Below are 23,734 nucleotides of genomic sequence, written 5' to 3'. Positions count from 1 at the left end.
ATATATATGCACCCAACACGGGAGCACCACAGTACGTAAGACAAATGCTAACAAGTATGAAAGGAGAAATTAACAATAACACAATAATAGTGGGAGACTTTAATACCCCACTTACACCTATGGATAGATCAACTAAACAGAAAATTAACAAGGAAACACAAACTTTAAACGATACAATAGGCCAGTTAGACCTAATTGATATCTATAGGTCATTTCATCCCAAAACAATGAATTTCACCTTTTTCTCAAGCGCACATGGAACCTTCTCCAGGATAGATCACATCCTGGGCCATAAAGCTAGCCTTGGTAAATTCAAAAAGATAGAAATCATTCCAAGCATTTTTTCTGACCACAATGCAGTAAGATTAGATCTCAATTACAGGAGAAAAACTATTAAAAATTCCAACATATGGAGGCTGAACAACACGCTGCTGAATAACCAACAAATCACAGAAGAAATCAAAAAAGAAATCAAAATTTGCATAGAAACGAATGAAAATGAAAACACAACAACCCAAATCCTGTGGGACACGGTAAAAGCAGTCCTAAGGGGAAAGTTCATAGCAATACAGGCACACCTCAAGAAACAAGAAAAAAGTCAAATAAATAACCTAACTCTACACCTAAAGCAACTAGAAAAGGAAGAAATGAAGAACCCCAGGGTTAGTAGAAGGAAAGAAATCTTAAAAATTAGAGCAGAAATAAATGCAAAAGAAACAAAAGAGACCATAGCAAAAATCAACAAAACCAAAAGCTGGTTCTTTGAAAGGATAAATAAAATTGACAAACCATTAGCCAGACTCATCAAGAAACAAAGGGAGAAAAATCAAATCAACAAAATTAGAAACGAAAATGGAGAGATCACAACAGACAACACAGAAATACAAAGGATCATAAGAGACTACTATCAACAATTATATGCCAATAAAATGGACAACGTGGAAGAAATGGACAAATTCTTAGAAAAGTACAACTTTCCAAAACTGGACCAGGAAGAAATAGAAAATCTTAACAGACCCATCACAAGCATGGAAATTGAAACTGTAATCAAAAATCTTCCAGCAAACAAAAGCCCCGGTCCAGACAGCTTCACAGCTGAATTCTACCAAAAATTTAGAGAAGAGCTAACACCTATCCTGCTCAAACTCTTCCAGAAAATTGCAGAGGAAGGTAAACTTCCAAACTCATTCTATGAGGCCACCATCACCCTAATACCAAAACCTGACAAAGATCCCACAAAAAAAGAAAACTACAGGCCAATATCACTGATGAACATAGATGCAAAAATCCTTAACAAAATTCTAGCAATCAGAATCCAACAACACATTAAAAAGATCATACACCATGATCAAGTGGGCTTTATCCCAGGGATGCAAGGATTCTTCAATATCCGCAAATCAATCAATGTAATACACCACATTAACAAATTGAAAAATAAAAACCATATGATTATCTCAATAGATGCAGAGAAAGCCTTTGACAAAATTCAACATCCATTTATGATAAAAACTCTCCAGAAAGCAGGAATAGAAGGAACATACCTCAACATAATAAAAGCTATATATGACAAACCCACTGCAAACATTATCCTCAATGGTGAAAAATTGAAAGCATTTCCTCTAAAGTCAGGAACAAGACAAGGGTGCCCACTTTCACCGTTACTATTCAACATAGTTTTGGAAGTTTTGGCCACAGCAATCAGAGCAGAAAAAGAAATAAAAGGAATCCAAATTGGAAAAGAAGAAGTAAAACTCTCACTATTTGCAGATGACATGATCCTCTACATAGAAAACCCTAAAGAGTCCACCAGAAAATTACCAGAAATAATCAATGACTACAGTAAAGTTGCAGGATATAAAATCAACATACAGAAATCCCTTGCATTCCTATACACTAATAATGAGAAAACAGAAAGAGAAATTAAGGAAACAATTCCATTCACCATTGCAACAGAAAGAATAAAATACTTAGGAATATATCTACCTAAAGAAACTAAAGACCTATATATAGAAAACTATAAAACACTGGTGAAAGAAATCAAAGAGGACACTAATAGATGGAGAAATATACCATGTTCATGGATTGGAAGAATCAATATAGTGAAAATGAGTATACTACCCAAAGCAATTTATAGATTCAACGCAATCCCTATCAAGCTACCAACAGTATTCTTCACAGAGCTAGAACAAATAATTTCACAATTTGTATGGAAATACAAAAAACCTCGAATAGCCAAAGCGATCTTGAGAAAGAAGAATGGAACTGGAGGAATCAACCTACCTGACTTCAGGCTCTACTACAAAGCCACAGTTATCAAGACAGTATGGTACTGGCACAAAGACAGAAATATTGATCAATGGAATAAAATAGAAAGCCCAGAGATAAATCCACGCACATATGGACACCTTATCTTTGACAAAGGAGGCAAGAATATACAATGGATTAAAGACAATCTCTTTAACAAGTGGTGCTGGGAAATCTGGTCAACCACTTGTAAAAGAATGAAACTGGACCACTTTCTAACACCATACACAAAAATAAACTCAAAATGGATTAAAGATCTAAACGTAAGACCAGAAACTATAAAACTCCTAGAGGAGAACATAGGCAAAACACTCTCCGACATACATCACAGCAGGATCCTCTATGACCCACCTCCCAGAATATTGGAAATAAAAGCAAAAATAAACAAATGGGACCTAATTAACCTTAAAAGCTTCTGCACATCAAAGGAAACTATTAGCAAGGTGAAAAGACAGCCTTCAGAATGGGAGAAAATAATAGCAAATGAAGCAACCGACAAACAACTAATCTCAAAAATATACAAGCAACTCCTACAGCTCAACTCCAGAAAAATAAACGACCCAATCAAAAAATGGGCCAAAGAACTAAATAGACATTTCTCCAAAAAAGACATACAGATGGCTAACAAACACATGAAAAGATGCTCAACATCACTCATTATCAGAGAAATGCAAATCAAAACCACTATGAGGTACCATTTCACACCAGTCAGAATGGCTGCCATCCAAAAGTCTACAAATAATAAATGCTGGAGAGGGTGTGGAGAAAAGGGAACCCTCTTACACTGTTGGTGGGAATGCAAACTAGTACAGCCACTATGGACAACAGTGTGGAGATTCCTTAAAAAACTGGAAATAGAACTGTCTTATGATCCAGCAACCCCACTGCTGGGCATACACACTGAGGAAACCAGAAGGGAAAGAGACACGTGTACCCCAATGTTCATCGCAGCACTGTTTATAATAGCCAAGACATGGAAGCAACCTAGATGTCCATCAGCAGATGAATGGATAAGAAAGCAGTGGTACATATACACAATGGAGTATTACTCAGCCATTAAAAAGAATACATTTGAATCAGTTCTAATGAGGTGGATGAAACTGGAGCCTATTATACAGAGTGAAGTAAGCCAGAAGGAAAAACATAAATACAGTATTCTAACGCATATATATGGAATTTAGAAAGATGGTAACAATAACCCTGTGTACGAGACAGCAAAAGAGACACTGATGTATAGAACAGTCTTATGGACTCTGTGGGAGAGGGAGAGGGTGGGAAGATTTGGGAGAATGACATTGTAACATGTAAAATATCATGTAAGAAACGAGTTGCCAGTCCAGGTTCGATGCACGATACTGGATGCTTGGGGCTAGTGCACTGGGACGACCCAGAGGGATGGTATGGGGAGGGAGGAGGGAGGAGGGTTCAGGATGGGGAACACATGTATACCTGTGGTGGATTCATTTTGATGTTTGGCAAAACTAATACAATTATGTAAAGTTTAAAAATAAAATAAAATTAAAAAAAAATGCTAACTTACACATTTGCTTTTAAATCAAGAAGGATTAAGGTCAACTCTAAAGTCAATAAAATAGTTCAAAATGTTTATTAATTAAAATGTAAGCAAGTTACGCCAAAGAAATTGAAACTGTTCTAGAGAAACACTGGGCTGGAGGAAGCACAAGCTGGAATTAAGATTGCCGGAAGAAATATCAATAACCTCAGATATGCAGATGACACCACCCTTATGGCAGAAAGTGAAGAGGAACTAAAAGCCTCTTGATGAGAGTGAGAGAGGAGAGTGAAAAAGTTGGCTTAAAACTCAACATTCAGAAAACGAAGATCATGGCATCTGGTCCCATCATTTCATGGCAAATAGATGGGGAACAGTGGAAACAGTGTCAGACTTTATTTTCTGGGACTCCAAAATCACTGCAGATGGTGACTGCAGCCGTGAAATTAAAAGACACTTACTCCTTGGAAGAAAAGGTATGACCAACCTAGATAGCATGTTGAAAAGCAGAGACATTACTTTGCCAACAAAGGTCCATCTAGTCAAGGCTATGGGTTTTCCAGTGGTCATGTATGGATGTGAGAGTTGGGCTGTGAAGAAAGCTGAGTGCTGAATAATTGATGCTTTTGAACTATGGTGTTGGAGAAGACTCTTGAGAGTCCCTTGGACTGCAAGGAGATCCAGCCAGTCCATTCTGAAGGAGATCAGCCCTGGGATTTCTTTGGAAGGAATGATGCTAAAGCTGAAACTCCAGTACTTTGGCCACCTCATGCGAAGAGTTGACTCATTGGAAAAGACTCTGATGCTGGGAGGGATTGGGGGCAGAAGGAGAAGGGGACAACAGAGGATGAGATGGCTGGATGGCATTACCGACTCAATGGACGTGAGTTTGGGTGAACTCCGGGAGATGGTGATGGACAGGGAGGCCTGGCATGCTGCGATTCATGGTGTCGCAAAGAGTCGGATACAACTGAGCAACTGAACTGAGAGGCAAAGAACCCTTGTTAATCACTTAAGATTTTAATACAATTTTAAGGTAAATATCTAGTAGGTAAAAACACAGGTGATAGAAAATTTGACAGTTTTGTACTTGTATTTGGAAGGGCTTCCTTGGTGGCTCAGTGGTAAACTATCTACCTGCCCTATCTGAAAGATCCCCTGGAAAAGGAAATGGCAACCCACTCTAGGATTCTTGTCTGGGAAATCCCATGGACACAGGAGCCTGGCAGCCTACGGTCCATGGGGTTGCAAAGAATCAGACACTACTCAGCAACTAACCAACAGCAACAGTTTGTATATGGAGAATTACCTAAACATTATGTTTTTCAGAAATATATATAATAAAGTGCAGAAATGTGATTTCTTTAAATACCTAAGTTGTGATAAATTAACACACTGAATATGTTTAAAGCTTTATGCCACTGAAAGATCAGGTATGGTGATTATTGTACCCTAAATAGACTGAAAGAAATACTAGCAGTATCTAACAAAGAATCTATCTTATGCTGTGTTCTTATCACATGAAAAAGTAGAGAGCAGTAAAAATCTTTTGGAGGTGATAGATATGTTTACATTGTTTATGGTGGTGATGCTTTCATGGTGTTTACTTATTTTCATCTCATCAATTTTTATACATTAAATATGTACAGTCTTTTGTATGTATTCAATGCAAAGTACAGCCTTTAGTATGCATCAATTTTTATTTATATTCAATAAAGTGGCTTAAATAAATTAGGAGTCTAAATGAGATTATTTGTAAAATGTAATGAAATACACATAATTTATGTGTAATAAACACTTTACAGTTTTCATTGTTCAACTGCAAGCAAAGTTTCTCATTTTAAAACTTGATTTATTCATCTCTTAAATATGTTGTTTCTTATCAAATCAGTGCTAGGTTATACTAATGGCCTCTAAACCTAGCTCTCTGCCTTTAGTTACCTACACTCTGTTATAAACTTTCCTGCCAAATGTGTCTTTACATGTATGATATCTTTTCATATTATGCCATTCTCAAAACCTTCTTTGGCATCCCACTATCCATGGAGACAACAGTTAGTCTTTCATTAGTTTCTTATTAAATAAACCTTTTGCCTTGTGCTAAATGATTTTTTATGAAGGAGGAAGAGGGGATGGAAGATGAGGGAAAGACGGAAGAGAGAGAGGACAGAGACATTTAGCATAGTCTTTATTCCATCTGCCCTGGAAATGACTATAGGTCAGTGGTGGAAGATAGCAATGTATATAAATAATATAAAATATTTAAAATTTGAGGTAAAAAAGAAGAATGTTAGACTATTGAGGAGTAAGAAATTCACTTAGATGTAGACATATTGGGAAAAAATTGTCAAAGAGGATAGAAAGTCTTTGACAAAGAGTTCTGAGGAAAACAATGGGTATAGAAAGGGAAATGTCTTAGAACATAAAGCAGCCCTGTGTCACCCTCTGCAAATTACAGAGTTTAGTTCAGGCAGAGCAAACTCTGTGCTGTGCACTGTGATGAAGTGTCAGGAGTCAGATGATGTGACACCTTAGTCACATCTTGTGAGTCACATCAGTGGCACTCTGTGTCACCTCAGTGACATTTCATAAGCTTGCGGCAGCTGTAAAGGATCTGCATTATTAACCATACCTCTGCAGGTGTGAATTAGAGTGGCTAGCCACTGAAGAAGGGATATTAGAAAATAAGCTGTAAAATGTTTTAGGGTAAAGATGATGAAATTCTGCACTAACTATGTTAATACGTGAAAGGACAAGTGAGAATCAAATGAATAGATATCATTTATTGTGTGCTTACTATGCTGTGATGGCTAATTTTATATGTAAATTTGGATAAGTTTTGGTGTCTCTTTGGTCAAATACTACTCCTGTTGTGAATGTAATTAAAAGGTATGCTTAGCATTTATAATCAGTTCACCTTAACTAAAGAATAATATGATTTGTCCTTTCTAATCAGTTGAAAACCTTAACAGCAAAAACAGGCTTCCTGAAGGAGGACTTCTGCCTCTGTTCTGCAGCTCAAGATTGTGATACTAAATCTTATCAGAGTTTCCAGCTGACCAGACTGCTGCCATAATTGCATGAGTCAAGTTTCCTATCTCTCTCTCTCTCTGAATACACATACACATACATATGATACATACACATATATACACATATACATGGTTAATACTGTTTTCTGGAAATCAACTTGTGCATATGACCTATCTCATTTAAACTGAGGATAGCTATGATTTTCTTTCATTTTTAAAACAAGCAAGCTTAACGCTTTCAACCTTCCATAAGTCACAAAATAAAAAACAGAATCTGAGGTTGAACTGAGTTTTTTTTTCTAATTCTAGATAGCGTGTTTTAGTCAGTGAAATGTTTTTTCCTTATGTTCAAATTTCATTTGATTTTCAAAATCTTTCAATTCTTATGGTAGAATTATAGGTAAGTATAATTAATTTTTATATATGAATTTGTGTGTGTGTGTCAGTCACTCAATCGTGTCTGACTCTGACTCCATGGACTATAGCCCACCAGGCTCCTCTGTCCAAGGGATTCTCCAGGCAAGAGCACTGGAGTGGGTTGCCATTTCCTTCTCCATTATATGAATTTAGAAGAATTCATATAATTATAGGAACTATATGAATTTTCAAAATGTTTTACAATGAGTGATTTTAACTTTCATATGATGAAGCTATTTTGAAAAGAAAAAGGCTAAATCATCTTAAACCAGAATTTTTTTCAAATGAATGACTAATATACCTTTTCCTGTTTCAGGATCTATTATTTCCTTCTATAATACATTTGCTACAAGTAAAGTAATGTACTCACTGCCTTTTATAAATAATACATGTTGTATTGTGTCAGATTCTTTCCTCATGTAGTTAGATCCATCGAAGTTGTTTTCCCCTACACCTAGTGCTACTAAAAAATTCTACATCGTTTAAATTCTAATTAAGACTTTCTTTATCTATGAATTATGCCTAACCTCTTTCCTTTCTTCTTTATAGCCAGGAGTTTATTTTACAGCAAATAAAATTTGAAACTGAGAATTAAAGATGAAAAATGAATTGTCCTTAGTTTATAAACACTATAAGACTCATTTAAATTAATTGCAATGGCTCATCTTTGAGAAATCACATTGAAGAGTTTGCTAATGGCTTCAAATATTGACAAAGCCTGTCATTCACATGAAATGGACCAATAGCTATTTGTAGAGATAACTCTTTAATGATAATGCATTGAATTTATGTTTACTTGCACAAAACATAACCTCAATAAGAGTGGAATTCACTGCAAACTTTCCCAAATGACTTTGAAAAATGCCATTACACAGAACTTAACCTCATTTCTTCACAAATTTAGTGACATAAAAAGTCCTAAAGAAGTTAAAATTCAAGTAACAAAGTTTTTTTTTTATCTTTTAAAAACAATTAAATCTAACACCTCTAAAATCCTATATGCTTGATTGATACTTATTAAACATGATAGCATTATTAGTAAAGCATTGCTATTGTCAGCACTTTACAGATAAGGAGACTAAGGCATATGGAGATTAAGTAACAGTCTCAAAGATAGATGTATGAGGATTCAATCACCTGCAAAATAACTCCCTTGAGAAGATCTATGCTTTTTATAAACTTTTAGCACTTTTATGATTGTTTCAAATATGTTAAAGAATAATGAATCAATAGCAAATATGAATCATTAGAGAAAATGCATGCAACTAATACTACTTCATTGAGAGTATGAAACTATTATTTTGTCATAAACTTTGGCACAGAATTTTTCTCCTCTCAGACTTGCAGAACAAGAGTCATTTATAGATTTGTCCCAAGGACTCTCTAGTGCCACAAACATGAGGTTAACTTGGGTTTCTGTGTTCTGACATTTTGTGTGTTTAGAATCTGCTTCTGCCCTATGAACCAGCTCTCTTGTCAGCAGCAGAGGAAAGTGAGTAAGACTATAGAACTGCCCACTTCACCACTGCTGATAAACACATTGATTCTTGCCATCTCTGAATCAGACCTGCACCTTTATATCTAGCATATTCTGTGCATTTTCTGCTGCCAGCTTTTAGGAATATCATAATGGAATGGATCTAGAGACAGTCTTACATAGGAATATAAACACACTGTTTTAAATGTTTCTAAAATAGACCCATGATAAAGACAAACACACTGCTTATAATCTATGGTATTAGAATTGTCAGGTAGTTAGAATAGAAAAAAATAGAGTCCAAGATAGCAGAACAATGCAGGTTGGGGGTACCTACAAAAGAGGAAGTCGAGGACCTGAGTGAGAACCTCTGGTCCTGGGCATAAACAATCTGGTGAATACTTGAACCACCACCTATTTTTCACAGGATGTAACCCACCAGGCTTCACAGGGAGGAGACAGAAACGATAAAAAGGGAAGCCAAGAGGAATCAGGACCGCTTTAGGGGTTGCCCTGCTCTTGCATCTTGGAAAGCCACTGCCCTTTGCCCCTGCCTGCTTCCCACCTGAGCTGTAACCAAGCTGTAACTATAACTAGTTTGTTGTTATTAATATGGTCTTCTGCCTTCTGTTTCATTGTTAAAAAGATCTGCAATGACAGACCACTTGTAGCTCAAACAAGCAGGATTTTGTTAAATATTACTTAGTATCTGAAGATCTTTTGATCAGACATCCATAAGTGACCTCTCCCATTCAGGAGTTGTTTCACTTGGTGTCTAATAAAAATAGTTTGCCCCCAAGTTTTAAAGCATCTTTTATCAAGTTTGCAATGACTGCAAGGTTTTGAAGGCAGGGAGGCCAGCCTCAGGTGGTTGGGTGGAGCCTCTTGGACAAGTATGCCAGTGACTGGGGTTCAGGTCCCAACCTCTAAGTTAACATTCCCAAATCTATGTCTTCCTTCTTATGGACATATAGATGGAATGCTTTCTCTAGGTCTGGCACCCTCAAAGCAGGTGCCTGGATTAAGACCTGTTTTAGTGTAACCTCTGCCTTCTTTTGAGGAGGACAGAAACACAGCAGTATTTTTTTCATTTTTAAATTACTACTTATTGTTTTTAAAATAATTTAATCAACCATTTAGAGTGGATATGACAATGAATACACTGTTACACAGGATTTCTTTATAAAATACAACCATAAAGATGCTTAAGCAGCTTCAAGTCTAACATCTGGCATTTCTCTCATTGTTATTGACAAACTTTTGTTTTAAAAAGTCTTAAAAACTTAATTATGTATTAAGATAGACCTAATAGGCACATATAAAACATTGTACTTCCCACATGGAAAACATCTGTAAAAGTTTATATTAAGCCATTAATCAACTCTTATTATTTCCAAAGTCAGTATTACAGAGACCTGCTTTTGAACTTTAGAACTCAATTTCAAATCCAAGTTCATAGTTTTGTAAATTCGAAAACAAACATCAAAATAACCCATCAGAAGTAAGAACATATGATCTATTTTCTACATATTCAAACCAAATTAGTATAAAAATATCACTATCAAACTTGAATGAATATTAAGGAAAATTTAGAGAAAATTCTAGTCTTCAGTTATTTTTTACAAAAGAAAAAGGAAACACTAACATTATACTAGGAAGGATAAAATCAATTCAATATTTGGCTTTTTGACAAGACAAATGTGAAATTTATAAATATCAACCAAAGCTGACCATGAAAAAAGAGAGAACAGAACCTACAAATAATATTAGAAAACACGAAAAAATAAATACAGAAACAAATGTAAAGCTTAAAAAACAGAGAAGTTAAATGTATTATGATAAAAATTTGAAAATTTAGGTGAAATGGAATTTTATAAATGCATAGATTACCAAAACCTTAATCTTACAGTCATAATAAAATAATTTAAAAAAATCTTTCCACAAAAAAAGAAACTATCACACCATAACTAGACATATCTGTAGGTTAGCTAGTGCAAAAAGATTTTAATAAAATAAAAAGTATAGAAATTGGAATAAAGAAGCAATAATGTCATTATTAACAAAAAATATGACAGCCTGGAAAAACTAGGTATTGATGAGGATACGGAACAAAAGGAATTCTCACACTGTTGCTAGTAGGCATATAAACACACAAAAACACTTAGAAATCAGTTTGGCCATGTGTACTACTTTTGACCATGCTCAAGCCATACACACAAGCAATACCACTTTCTGAGCAGTCTGCCCTTAAAGTCTATATCCAGGCCTGCATGAGACATGTACAAGAATATCATGAAGCTCAAATTGCTTTTACATCAATCATTCTCTTTTTGAACTTGTGATAATTTCAAAATTATTTCAAATTATGATGATGAAAAAACCTTTTCTTAAGAGAACACTGTCAAGTGTAGATTTCTATCTTAAATTTTGCTCTGAATTTTGCTTTAAGAATAAATAAAACATGATGTAACCAGAATTTTGCAGAACTGGCCTTCATATTCTTGGATCTCTTCTGGGTTTCATGATCAACTAACAGTTTAATCACACATTACTTTATAAATTTTTACTATTTAATTAATTGACAACATAATATTGGTACTGTTTGATATATTCTTAAATTGGAGTATTAGATACAAGATATTAAAGTAAATGGAAAACATCCATATAATAGGACAACTTTTAAAGACATTGCCTTCTATAGGCATTTCCCATAGGGCCCTGGCTGACAGTGTTTGGTGCATATTAATGCCTGTACTTACCAGCTGCTGCCCTTGGACACCCCAGGCTGCGTACTGCAGGACAGAGTCCTCTACTTCTGGAGGATTTAACTCCCAAACTTCCCTTGAAAAAAGGTAAATATTTTTATATGAACAAATTGACACCTACACCTACAGTTCAGTTGGACGGTTGCTCATGGAAACCAGATGATCAAAGAACTTACCTAGTGTGTATATTGTAGATCACATACGAAGCAGTATATGAATAATGAAAAATCTGAAACAAAAAGAAGAGTTATAGTTTGGAGTAAAGGCTCTATTTTAATGAGTATATATATGTTTTTTACTAAATTCTGGAAATGCAAAATTGGTTTTAGAGAGAATTCAAAATGTGATTCTTCATTACCTATAAAATAAAGTTCAAACCTTATTCAAGTTTGAATATCGAAACATTGACACTCCAGTGTTTTGGTATTTGTATTCTACACAGTTTTCCTCTCTTATCATCCACTACTTCTCTTCACCTAGTCTATACTCCAGCTATATTAGATAAATTCCTTCTGTATATTCTGAATATCTCTTTTTTTTAAATTTATTTTTTTAGGATATCCTAACTTCACTCAGATGAAAAATTTTCCTCCTTCCATTACAGCCTATCTAGAGAATTTCTCTCAAAGTTTACTTTTTACTCTTAGGCCATTTCACACCTTGTAGCATAAATTAGATAAGATTTTAAGTGTTTATTTCCTTTTCCCACTGGAATCAGGTCCAGGTGTGTATTACCTTGGCATCTGCCATATTACCTTATATGGTATCATATTTGCCTGCAACATGCAATCAATATTTGTTGAATAATGATTCTGATGGGGAAAAATCTCTTGCAAATGGAAGTGCTTGTGGAGACAAAATGGGATAATACCCCAAGCACTTCATAGAAATATCTGAAAATTATATGTTAAATAATTGGTTGCAAGTATGTATCTTCAGGAGACATCTTATATCATCTTATAAAGAGTCCTGTTTCTTTCTAAAGGGCATCCTCCAAAGGATCACAGCTTCCGTGTTGAGGTGACATTAAGGACCATAGTGGATGATGCAAAGATATCCGTAAATGTTGGTTCTTACTAATTAAAGATGATGAAATAATGGAATACAGAGAAAATGAGGAAAATTGTAAAAGATAGGTTAGGGCGAGAGATGATAAGTTGTGACATTTTAATGAAATTATATTTTTCTAAGCTATGTGGATCCAGTGAAGAAACTTTTTTCCACTTAACTATATTGTTATATTATTATTTACATGATTCATAGAGCTTATATTGATACTTTCATTTTTCAGCATGTAATTATAAAAACTTCTCTTATCCTATAGTCGATGTACATTGCACAAATATAATACTGTCAATTAAAACTCCTCATAAGTCAAATTATTATTTCTTCTCACTGCAATAATAACTTCAATTAAACATTATTGGCCACATATTTGGTAAATAAATACTAGTGTTCATTCTGTGCATTGAAATTACAATCCTCCCACAATTTGTTATATTACTGTGTTTCATAATGAAGTGTTTCCTCCATTTCTTTTGGAATAACTATTAAACCTGAGATCACCTTCACTATAGAGTCATAGAGGTGAAAAATATTTTTTCTGGTGTCTATTTTGGCATTCATATTGTGTTCTATAAAATTCCATATTTGACTACAAATTTTAAATCTTGAATTTACTACTATAGCTGATAAAGAGGTGAGAACTGTGACCACTTCTACATTTTGTTTTCCCATCTCAGAAAGTTCTGTTGCCAAAGTAAACTGCCAAGTCATTAAGTGGTCTTCAAATCAGACAAATGTTTAAATGATGTTATGGGTAGAAACAAACTATTCATTCCATCTGTAAACAAACTATTCATTCCATCTGTTAATCTACCTAATGCACTCTGCTATGAATTCTAGGTTCATATCCCTCTTGACAAAGAGTTCCTGTTCACTACTGTTTTAGTCAAAGCAAGCCAAAATAATCGCTGACACAAAACTGGATGAATATAATCACTGAATGTTGGTCTCTTTCTATCATATTTATATGACGTAGAGCTATAGAGGTTACGGGCTCTTCTCAGTGTATGAATCCTAAGAACTTAGATGTCTTTCCAATGATGGGATTTAGAGAGAAAAATATATAAATTCACTTTCTGCTTTGTAGTTCTTAGCTTGATACAGCATTTGTTTCTCTCAGCTGGTATGTTGAAATGGAAGATCATAATAAAGAATTTAACCCTCGCAGATGCAGAGAACTAACTAGCATTTGCCAGAGGAAGGAGGAACAGAGGATGAGGAAAACAGGTGAAAGGGATTAAAAGGTACAAACAACACGTTATAAAATAAATAAGTCACAAGTATAGTTAATAATATTGTATATGCATAAACTATAAAAATATTGACTCACTATGTTGTACACCTGAAAGTGAAAGTCACTCAGTCGTGTCTGACTCTTTACAACCGCATGGATTCTCCAGGTCAAAATACTGGAGTGGGTGGCTTTTTCCCTCTCTAGGAGATCTTCCCAACCCAGGGACTGAACCCAGGTCTCCCACATTGCAGGCGGAGTCTTCATCAGCTGAGCCACAAGGGAAGCCCTGTACACCTGAAGCTAATATAATATTGCAAGTGAACTATAATTTTTTTAAAAAAGTTAACCCTACCCAACCTGCAAACACATAGCAAACATATCATAGAGATTGAGCCTCAACTATAGGTTCCCTAAAAAGCCAATAGTTTGCAGTTTACAGGTAATTAGATCCTAACCCTTTTCTCCTGGCTTAGAACTCTTTCCACTAAATCCACTATCCTTGATGTGTATGTGTGTGTGTGTGTGAGTGTGTGCATGTACTCAGAAGATCTCAAATACTTCTTGTTTTGTAATTTTCCCATAACTAAATTACATTATGTGTCCACCATAAAATATAAATAGTACAAGGTAGGAGATGAACAGGGTTAGAGATAGACATTTCTTTATGTTTGTTTGCATAGTGTTGCAGGGATTTTAAAAGGGGGAATTTTCAAGAAGAAATGAACTTGGTTTTATTGAACATCTATATTAAGGCACATTGGAATAAATTCAGTCTGTGCTAATCTGCATCTCTCTCCTTGAATGGCATTTCTATTCCTTTTTTAAAATTTTATTTATTTTAATTGGAGGCTAATTACTTTACAATATTGGAATCAGCCATGGGTGTACATATGTTCCCCATCCTGAATCCCCCTCCTACCTCCGTCCCCATCCCATCCCTCAGGGTTGTCCCAGTGCACTGGCCCTGAGTGCCCTGTCTCATGCACTGAACTTGGACTGGTGAACTATTTCACATATGGTAATACACGTTTCCATGCTACTCTCCCAAATCATCCCACCCTCGGCTTCTCCCACCGAGTTCAAAAGTATGTTCTTGACATGTGTGTCTCTTTTGCTGTCTCACATATAGGATCATCGTTACCATCTTTCTAAAAGCCATATATATGTGTTATTATACTGTATTGGTGTTTTTCTTTCTGACTTACTTCACTCTGTATAATAGGCTCCAGTTTCATCCACCTTATTAGAACTGATTCAAATTCATTCTTTTTAATAGCTGAGTAATATTCCATTGTATATATACCACAGTTTTCTTATCCATTCATCTGCCAATGGACATGTAGGTTACTTCCATGGCCTAGCTATTGTAAACAGTGCTGCGATGAACACTGGGGTACACGTGTCTCTTTCAATTCTGGTTTCCTTGGAGTGTATGCCCAGCAGTGGGATTGCGGGGTCATATGGCAGTTGTATTTCCAGTTTTTTCTATTCTTTTTTAACATTCTTCACTTCCTTTTATCATATATATCTCTTCTACATTGGCTATGTAGGTCTTGTTTTATGATGAGAAGATGAAAGTGGAATCCCTAAGGTTAGAAACAGTCTTTTTACTGTAATTATTGGCTGCTGTAAAATAAGGGCCAAATTGAACATCTGATAAGATCCATGGGGACAAAGAAATTTCATGGTCAAAAATTACATATTCAGCTCATCTCTGCAAATGATGCTCCACTGTTTGTTACAGAGTATGAATAGTTATGGCAAAGGTAGTAGGTATGGGGCAAAACTGAGACATACTATGTAAAAATTTGATCAAATATATACTCCTGGAAGCTGGACTTGACATGATATTCAGTCTCCTGATACCAAAAGGTATTGGGAGGTACAGAAAATATCATAGGATCCCACAAACCAATCCGATTCCAATCATCTCTAGGAACTTATACAAGATTACTAAATGTTAATCATCATGAATGGTATAATTGATTATCATTATTGCTGTTATGATCTATAAGTCACCATGAACATTGAATTAGAAAATGCTGAATGATTTCTCCTAGGAGAAATACAGGATTAGATTTCTATGAGCCTCTGGTTACATTTTGATCAAATAATCAATACATTTTTAATGTGTTTCTTTTTAACTTGAAAAAGTGGCATCTAACACTGAATATTGTTCATTCATTAACATTGAGCTCATGGCCAATGGTATTATAACTCATGTCTGAATGAAGCTTACCTAACTCATGTTCAGTTCAGTTTAGTCACTCAGTCATGTTCGACTCTTTGCAACCCCATGGACTGCAGCATGCCAGGCCTCCCTGTCCACCACCAACTCCCCGAGTTTACCCAAACTCATCTCCATTGAGTAGGTGATGCCATCCAACCATTTCATCCTCTGTCGTCCCCTTCTCCTCCCACCTGCAATCTTTCCCAGCATCAGGGTATTTTCTAATGAGTCAGCTCTTCACATCAGGTGGTCAAATTATTGGAGTTTCAGCTTCAACATTAGTCCTTCCAATGAATATTCAGGACTAGTTCCCATTATAATTTGGATCTCCTTGCAGTCCAAGGGACTCTCAAGAGTCTTCTCCAACATCTCAGTTCAAAAGTATTTTGAATTCTTTAACGCTCATATTTCTTTATAGTCCAACTCTCATCCATATATGACCACTGGAAAAACCATAGCCTTGGCTAGATGGACCTTTGTTGGCAAAGTAATGTCTATGCTTTTTAATATGCTGTCTAGGTTGGTCACAGCTTTTCTTCCAAGGAGCAAGCATCTTTTAATCTCATGGCTGCAGTCACCATCTGCAGTGATTTTGGAGCCCAAAAAGTAATGTCTGCCACTATTTCCACTGTTTCCCCATCTATTTGCCATGAAGTGATGGGACTGGATGCCATGATCTTCGTTTTCTGAATGTTGAGCTTTAAGCCAACGTTTTCACTCTCCTCTTTCACTTTCATCAAGAGGCTCTTTAGTTCTTCTTCACTTTCTCCTATAAGGGTGGTATCATCTGCATATCTGAGGTTATTGATATTTTTCCCGGCAATCTTGATTCCAGCTTGTGCTTCATCCAGCCCAGAATTTCTCATGGTGTTCTCTGCATATAAGTTAAATGAGCAGGGTGACAATATACAGCCTTGAGGTACTCCTATCCCTATTTGGAACCAGTCTGTTGTTCCATGTCCAGTTCTAACTGTTGCTTCTTCACCTGCATACAAATTTCTCAAGAGGCAGGTCAAGTGGTCTGGCATTCCCATCTCTTTCAGAATTTTCCATAGTTTACTGTGATCCACACAGTCAAAGGCTTTGGCATAGTCAATAAAGCAGAAATACTATTTGATGTTTTTCTGGAACTCTTTTGCTTTTTTGATGATCCAGAGGATGTTGACAATTTGATTTCTGGTCCCTCTGCCTTTTCTAAAACCAGCTTGAACATCTGGAAGTTCATGGTTCATGTATTGCTGAAGGCTGGCTTGCAGAATTTTGAGCATTACTTAATAGCCTGTGAAATGAGTGTAATTGTGCGGTAGTTTGAGTATTCTTTGGCATTGCCTTTCTTTGGGATTGGAATGAAAACTGACCTTTTCCAGTCCTGTGGCCACTGCTGAATTTTCCAGATTTGCTGGCATATTGAGTGCAGCCCTTTCACAATATCATCTTTCAGGATTTGAAATAGCTCAACTGCAATTCGATCACCTCCACCAGCTTTGCATAGTGATGCTTTCTAAGGCCCACTTGACTTCACATTCCAGGATGTCTGGCTCTACGTGAGTGATCACACCATTGTGATTATTTGGGGTCACGAAGATCTTTTTTGTTCAGTCCTAACTCATGTAATTTCTCTTTAAAACACATCATAGCCTACTGGTACCTGGTAACACTGGACTGCACTTCAGCTCTATGCTTGGGAGCCCTTTAAACAGTAAAATCATGGAAAAAAAAAAACAAACACAAACACATGAAAAAATAGCCCTAAAAAACCCTCAAAAGGACACTAATTTACAGTATGAAAGCTGGAAAACGAAGGCATTGCATCATCGTCTTTGATCTCACCTGGGAAAGTGCACACCAGGCATCACAAATGTTCTCCTGTTCAGCACTTGTCTTGAATGACTGAGAATGTGCAGCAAATATGGATCCTGAAGTTACAAATTGAATTTAGAAAATAGGCATATTTGCAATTCCAGAATCCTTAAATATAGAAGACCAACTATACACATAACATAGATATAGGATGAGATATTACTAGAAGAAATAAGGTAAAATAGCAGTCATATTTAAGGCTTGCCAGAACACAAAAGGGCTTCCCAGGTGGCTCAATAGGTGAAGAATCTGTCTGCAATGCAGGAGACATGGGTTTGATCCTGAGTTAGGAAGATGCCCTGGAGAAGGAAATAGCAACCCACTTCAACAATCTGGCCTGGAAAATACTATGGACAAAGAAGCCTGGAGGGCTATAGTTCATAGGGATGCAAAGAGTCATATATGACTGAAGCGACTGAGCACTTACTCATGCATGCAGAACACAATAAATGTATAAAAGTTATCCAGGGTAGAGTTCATGCTCTACATGAAGTAAATGAATACTAGCTACATCCATTCAGTTATCAAATGTCTAGTACACAATCTCTTTGACACAGTTTTGCACTCGGCAGCATTTTAAAAAATGATTATGGTGATAAAAACCATTTTTAAAAAGAATGAAATACAAAGGAGTATTAGTTGACAATTTTTATTTCCTCTGGAAACAGTGTCAGACTTTATTTTTTGGGCTCCAAATTCACTGCAGATGGTGACTGCAGCCATGAAATTAAAAGACGCTTACTACTTGGAAGGAAAGTTATAACCAACCTAGATAACATGTTCAAAAGCAGAGACATTACTTTGCCAACAAAGGTTCATCTAGTCAAGGCTATGGTTTTTCCTGTGGTCATGTATGGATGTGAGAGTAGGACTGTGAAGAAGGCTGAGCGCCGAACAATTGATGCTTTTGAACTGTGGTGTTGGAGAAGACTCTTGAGAGTCCCTTGGACTGCAAGGAGATCCAACTAGTCCATTCTAAAGGAGATCAGCCCTGGGATTTCTTTGGAAGGAATGATGCTAAAGCTGAAACTCCAGTACTTTGGCCACTTCATGCGAAGAGTTGACTCATTGGAAAAGACTCTGATGCTGGGAGGGATCAGGGGCAAGAAGAGAAGGGGACAACAGAGGATGAGATGGCTGGACGGCATCGCTGACTCAATGGACATGAGTCTGGGTGAACTCCGGGAGTTGGTGATGGACAGGGAGGCCTGGCGTGCTGCGATTCATGGGGTCACAAAGAGTCGGACATGACTGAGCTACTGATCTGATCTGATATTTGTTGGTCAATTTATAAACATGTGTTGAATACTTATTATATGCAAGCACATAAATCAAGTACCTTGCCAAATGCAAAACCTATAATATGATCCCTGCCCACAACTCATTCATTTGCAGTGGCAAAGTTAGGAAACATATTAGCATAAGGGCATCTAGTTGCAGGTCTTGGTTAAATTAGGACTTGCAAATTATAAACCATAAGCTTTCCAAAAAGCAGTTAGTAATCTGTTTCAAGATGCAATCATAAAGAAGATAACGGCTGAGTTAGGCATAGAAGGGACTAATATAATTATTGAATTGAAGACTTACTATATACTGGACACTGCCGAGCACTATACACATATTATTTATGTTAAATCAACCTCAGGAAGTAGAAAGTGTAATTCATAATTCATATGACAGGCTCTGGAAGCATTGAAAGTTTAAGTAAGAGACAGAGCCACAATTTGCACCTACATCTGTCCGATTACAACTCATATTATGACTTAATCTCTCTGTACACTCTCTCAGGGACCTGGGACAGGAAGCATGACTCCAGCTTTGCAAAAGATTTATTTCTGAAAGACCTTTTAAGGCACCACCCAAAGATTTATGGACAAGAGTAGGCATGAATTAATTGTGATTATCACAGTTAACAGGGATTTCATTGAAAGATGATCTAATATATCAGATTAAAAATGTAAATCCCCTTCTCTTTTAGCTGTTTTTCAGATTTTTTTCTTGGAATATCAGTTATTACTTAAGACATCTATGGAGATTCATGTTAAAGAGAGTTACATTTACAAGAAAAAAAGAAAGGGTGCTTTAGTAATTTATGCTTAAGTAGAGGCTTAAATCTCTAGGTACCAAACCTATGCACCGCAGTTAAACTGCCGAACTGGAATAAATAGCATGCATTTTCATGGCCTTGAGAATATTTAAAATAGGACTATGGATTTGCCATTAAATCAGACAGTTAGGAAAACTAAAGTGTGAGGAAGTAAGTCTCTCAATAAATAATATTAATACTTGTGAAAAATGGCAGTGAGAGAAAAGACCATGTAGGCAACAAAGTGTTTGTTTCTCTTGGAAATAAATGGTATGATGCGAAGTTTGTTCTAGGATAATAACTTTAGCAATGAGTAAGGAGTGGCTCTGTTGTTGGAAATTTTATCTTTATTATTCAATGAAAAAACAGACCATCAGGTAGGAAACTCTAGTGGGGTAATTAGGGTTCACAAAATTACAAGATGCAGTTCTACAAAAATTGTTTTAAGACACTGTATTAAAAAAAAACAACAACTGTGAACATTGTGAACAGCAAGTACTAGTAGAAAAAGAAAATAAATATGGGAGGGTATTAAAGGTCTAAGTAATATTTGTCATATTTTAGTCTCCTTTCCTTAGTCCTTAGGATTGACATGAACACTCTGTGAAAGTGAAAGTTGCTCAGTTGTGTCCCACTCTTTGTGACCCCATGGACTGTAGCCTCCCAGGCTCCTCTGTTCATGGAATTCTCCAGGCCGTAATACTAGAGTGGATAGCCAGTCCTCTTCTCCAGGGGATGTTTGAAAGCCAGGGATTGAATCTAGGTCTCGCTTATCGCTGGCAGATTCTTTACCATCTCAACAACCAGGGAAGCCCATATACCACAGGAAACTCTACTCAATAATCTGTAATGACCTATATTGGAAAAAGACTCTAAAAAAGAGTGGATATATGTATATGCATAACTGATTCACTTTGCTGTATAGCAGAAACTAACAACACTGTAAATCAACTACATGCCAATAAAAATTAATTTTAAAAAACTTATATGTATTGATAAGATCATTACTGACAGGTTTTACTACCTATGTCAGTGCTTCTTGGGATGAGCACACCCTAGATTTCCCTACTTTGAGATTTTCACTGATGTCATACCCTTGATCCTCAATCTGAAAGTGGATAAAAATGTTTTCTGGGATTCGCAGGTGGCTCAGTGGTTAAACAATCCACTGGTGAATGCGGAAGATGCAAGTTCAATCCCTGTGTCAGGCAGATTCCCTGGAGGAGGAAATGGCAACCCTCTCCAGTATCCTTGCCTGGAGAATTGTATGGACAGAGGAGCCTGGTGGGCTACATTCCATGGGGTCACAAAGAGTTGGACATAACTGAGCATGCACCTGCAAAAAAAAAAAAAAACTTTTTTTCCTGTGTTTTATCCTATAAGAAATACAAAGAATCCTGTATACAAGAAAAAAGAAAAAAAAAAAAAAACCTCTTCCTCCTCCGAGGTAAACAAGTTAAAACCATGATTGGAACCAAAATCTTATACATTCCACACAGGCAAGCATGTTTTAAAGTGTTACCACATAAAAGAATCATGTAAGATTCTTTCATTGTATTACCTTTACGGTAAGTGGCAGACAGTAAAATATTCAAGAGGGTGAGACTAACATAAATGATGCTAGAGAAGATGAAGTTTAGATGCTGCTTAAATTCAGCATTAATTTTGGCAAAACCTATATAAAATAAAAATAAATTTGCTAATTAAAAAAAGACAATTTTTCACAACCCAATTTAGTCTTTCTGTTAGCCTAAAGGCATCATGATGTCATCATCACATAGAATATATAGCAATATTTACTCTTTCTTGTTTTATGTGAGTCTAGTAGGCTTCCCATTTGGAGAAGATAGGACATTGGTTTTTTTTTCTTAGTATTCATAGTGTGTTCACTAAGTTGAAATACAGTACAGTCACTGTACTATGAAAATGGACAACCTAATAAAAATACGTAGATAATTAATTTGATTAATAAGAGTAAATTAAATTTTCCTTGGTGGCTCAGATGGTAAAGAATCTGCCTGCAATGCAGGAGACCAAGGTTGGATTCCTGGGTTGGGATCTCCTGGAGAAGGGAATGGCAACCCACTTGCCTGAAGAATATTGCCCAGGCAATATTCTTGCCTGGAGAATACCAAGGACAAAGAAGCCTGGAGGGTTATAGTTCATAGGGTTGAAAAGAGTCGAATATGACTGAAGCAACTGAGCACTCATGCATGCAGAACACAATAAATGTGTAAAAGTTATACAGGGTAGAGTTCATATTCTACATGAAGCAAATGAAAACTAGCTACAAAACTATAGCCAATACTCCAGTATTCTTTCCTGGAGTATCCCATGGACAGAGTAGCCTGGCAGGCTATAGTCCATGGGGTTGCAAAGAATCACACATATGAGTGACTTTCATTTTCAAACATGATTTCATCTAAAACATTTGTTTTGTATAAGAAAATGGATGGCTAATGACTCAAGTCTTTAAAGCAGACAAAAAAAAAAATGACCTGGGTATCATTTTTCAATTTCATATAGGTTTGTTGTGCCCAGGATATAAACCTATGGCTTGCAAAGTAACAGCAACTAGTATGCGAAGAGTATATTTCATTATACAAGATTGCTGAGTGAGAGAAAGAAACCATTTTCTGATATATTTCCTGTTAAAAACATTAACTGTTCATCATAACAATAAGTCCTAGAATTACTCTTATAATTTTATTCATGAGAAGTTGTCTATAATACAAAATTTCATTTCAAAGAAGCTCCCTGGCATCAGTTTTAAATTATTCATATTTAACAGGTAATTTTCACCATAATATACTGCTGACTAAAGTACCAACCTCATTGACAGTGCCACCTTTTGTAATAAAATATTTTCATATACCAGACCTTTCTATATTAATTCATGTGAATAAACTACTTTCAATCCACCTGACATTATACTATTTCCTATGTCCTAATATTAAACACATCTGGTTTGATAACCTGAATAGCACTTAAGGGTCAATTGCTGACAAGTAGTGCAAGCAGGTTTTCAAATTGTATTGTAAAGTGCAAAACTTAAATATCATCGAAATACCCATACACTAGATTTCTCTCAAGCATGTCAGTGAAGAAATAAATCTATTGCAACGGGACTCAGGGAGGCCTGGTGTGCTGCAGTCCATGGGGCTGCAGAGAGTCAGACACAACTTGGCAACTGAATAACAACAACAACAACAATGCAAGAGACAAAAATCTCAAGCTGTTTCCACTTAGTACTGCTGCTTGAAAAACAAGGATTAAAATAATTGATTCAACAATACTTGGAGGTATTTGCAGGCCCTTGTTGATTGAACCAAGTATGCAGAATAGGAAGTTAGTAATTTAATTCCCCAGCAACTTGATGAAAAGGTCCTTTCTTTATTTCAATGGAATAAAGTCCTAGCTTGTGTTTACTTGAGCAAGTTATTTAAACTTTTTGCTTTATTCGTTAGGAAAATGGAGAAAGCAAAACATATCCAACCGTTCGCTTTCAAAGAATATATGAAAAATTATAAGGAAACTATTTAGTTATCACATGAGACTAAATCAAAACTCCCATCAAAATCAGGAAAACTCAAAATTATTGCAATTGAAATTTTAAAATTTAAGAAACCTCTCACTATCAATCAGGAAAGGAAAACAACCATAAAAATTAATTGTATGTAATTCATACTAGTTACTTTTTATAACACCATAACCCCATAAATAAGTGACTCATTTGTTTTGAATAATTGCT

At 35.9% G+C, this 23,734-nt stretch overlaps 1 protein-coding gene across 3 annotated transcripts in view; it reads right to left on the bottom strand.

Annotated features, from left to right (window-relative positions):
* DPP10 (dipeptidyl peptidase like 10) overlaps nt 1-23,734 on the bottom strand; it is an 811,290-nt gene that overhangs the window by 168,949 nt on the left and 618,607 nt on the right. For all 3 annotated transcript variants that reach the window (XM_061439625.1, XM_061439633.1, XM_061439629.1), the window contains exons 6-7: nt 11,685-11,737; nt 11,503-11,584 (exon numbers count right to left, since the gene is read on the bottom strand). In XM_061439625.1, coding sequence (XP_061295609.1) covers nt 11,503-11,584; nt 11,685-11,737 — 135 coding nt within the window. The remainder of the gene's footprint in view (nt 1-11,502; nt 11,585-11,684; nt 11,738-23,734) is intronic.

This window comes from Bos javanicus, chromosome 2, assembly GCF_032452875.1.
Source record: "Bos javanicus breed banteng chromosome 2, ARS-OSU_banteng_1.0, whole genome shotgun sequence".
In the NCBI taxonomy this organism is placed as follows: Eukaryota; Metazoa; Chordata; class Mammalia; order Artiodactyla; family Bovidae; genus Bos; species Bos javanicus.
This window is presented reverse-complemented; position numbering and strand designations above follow the sequence as displayed.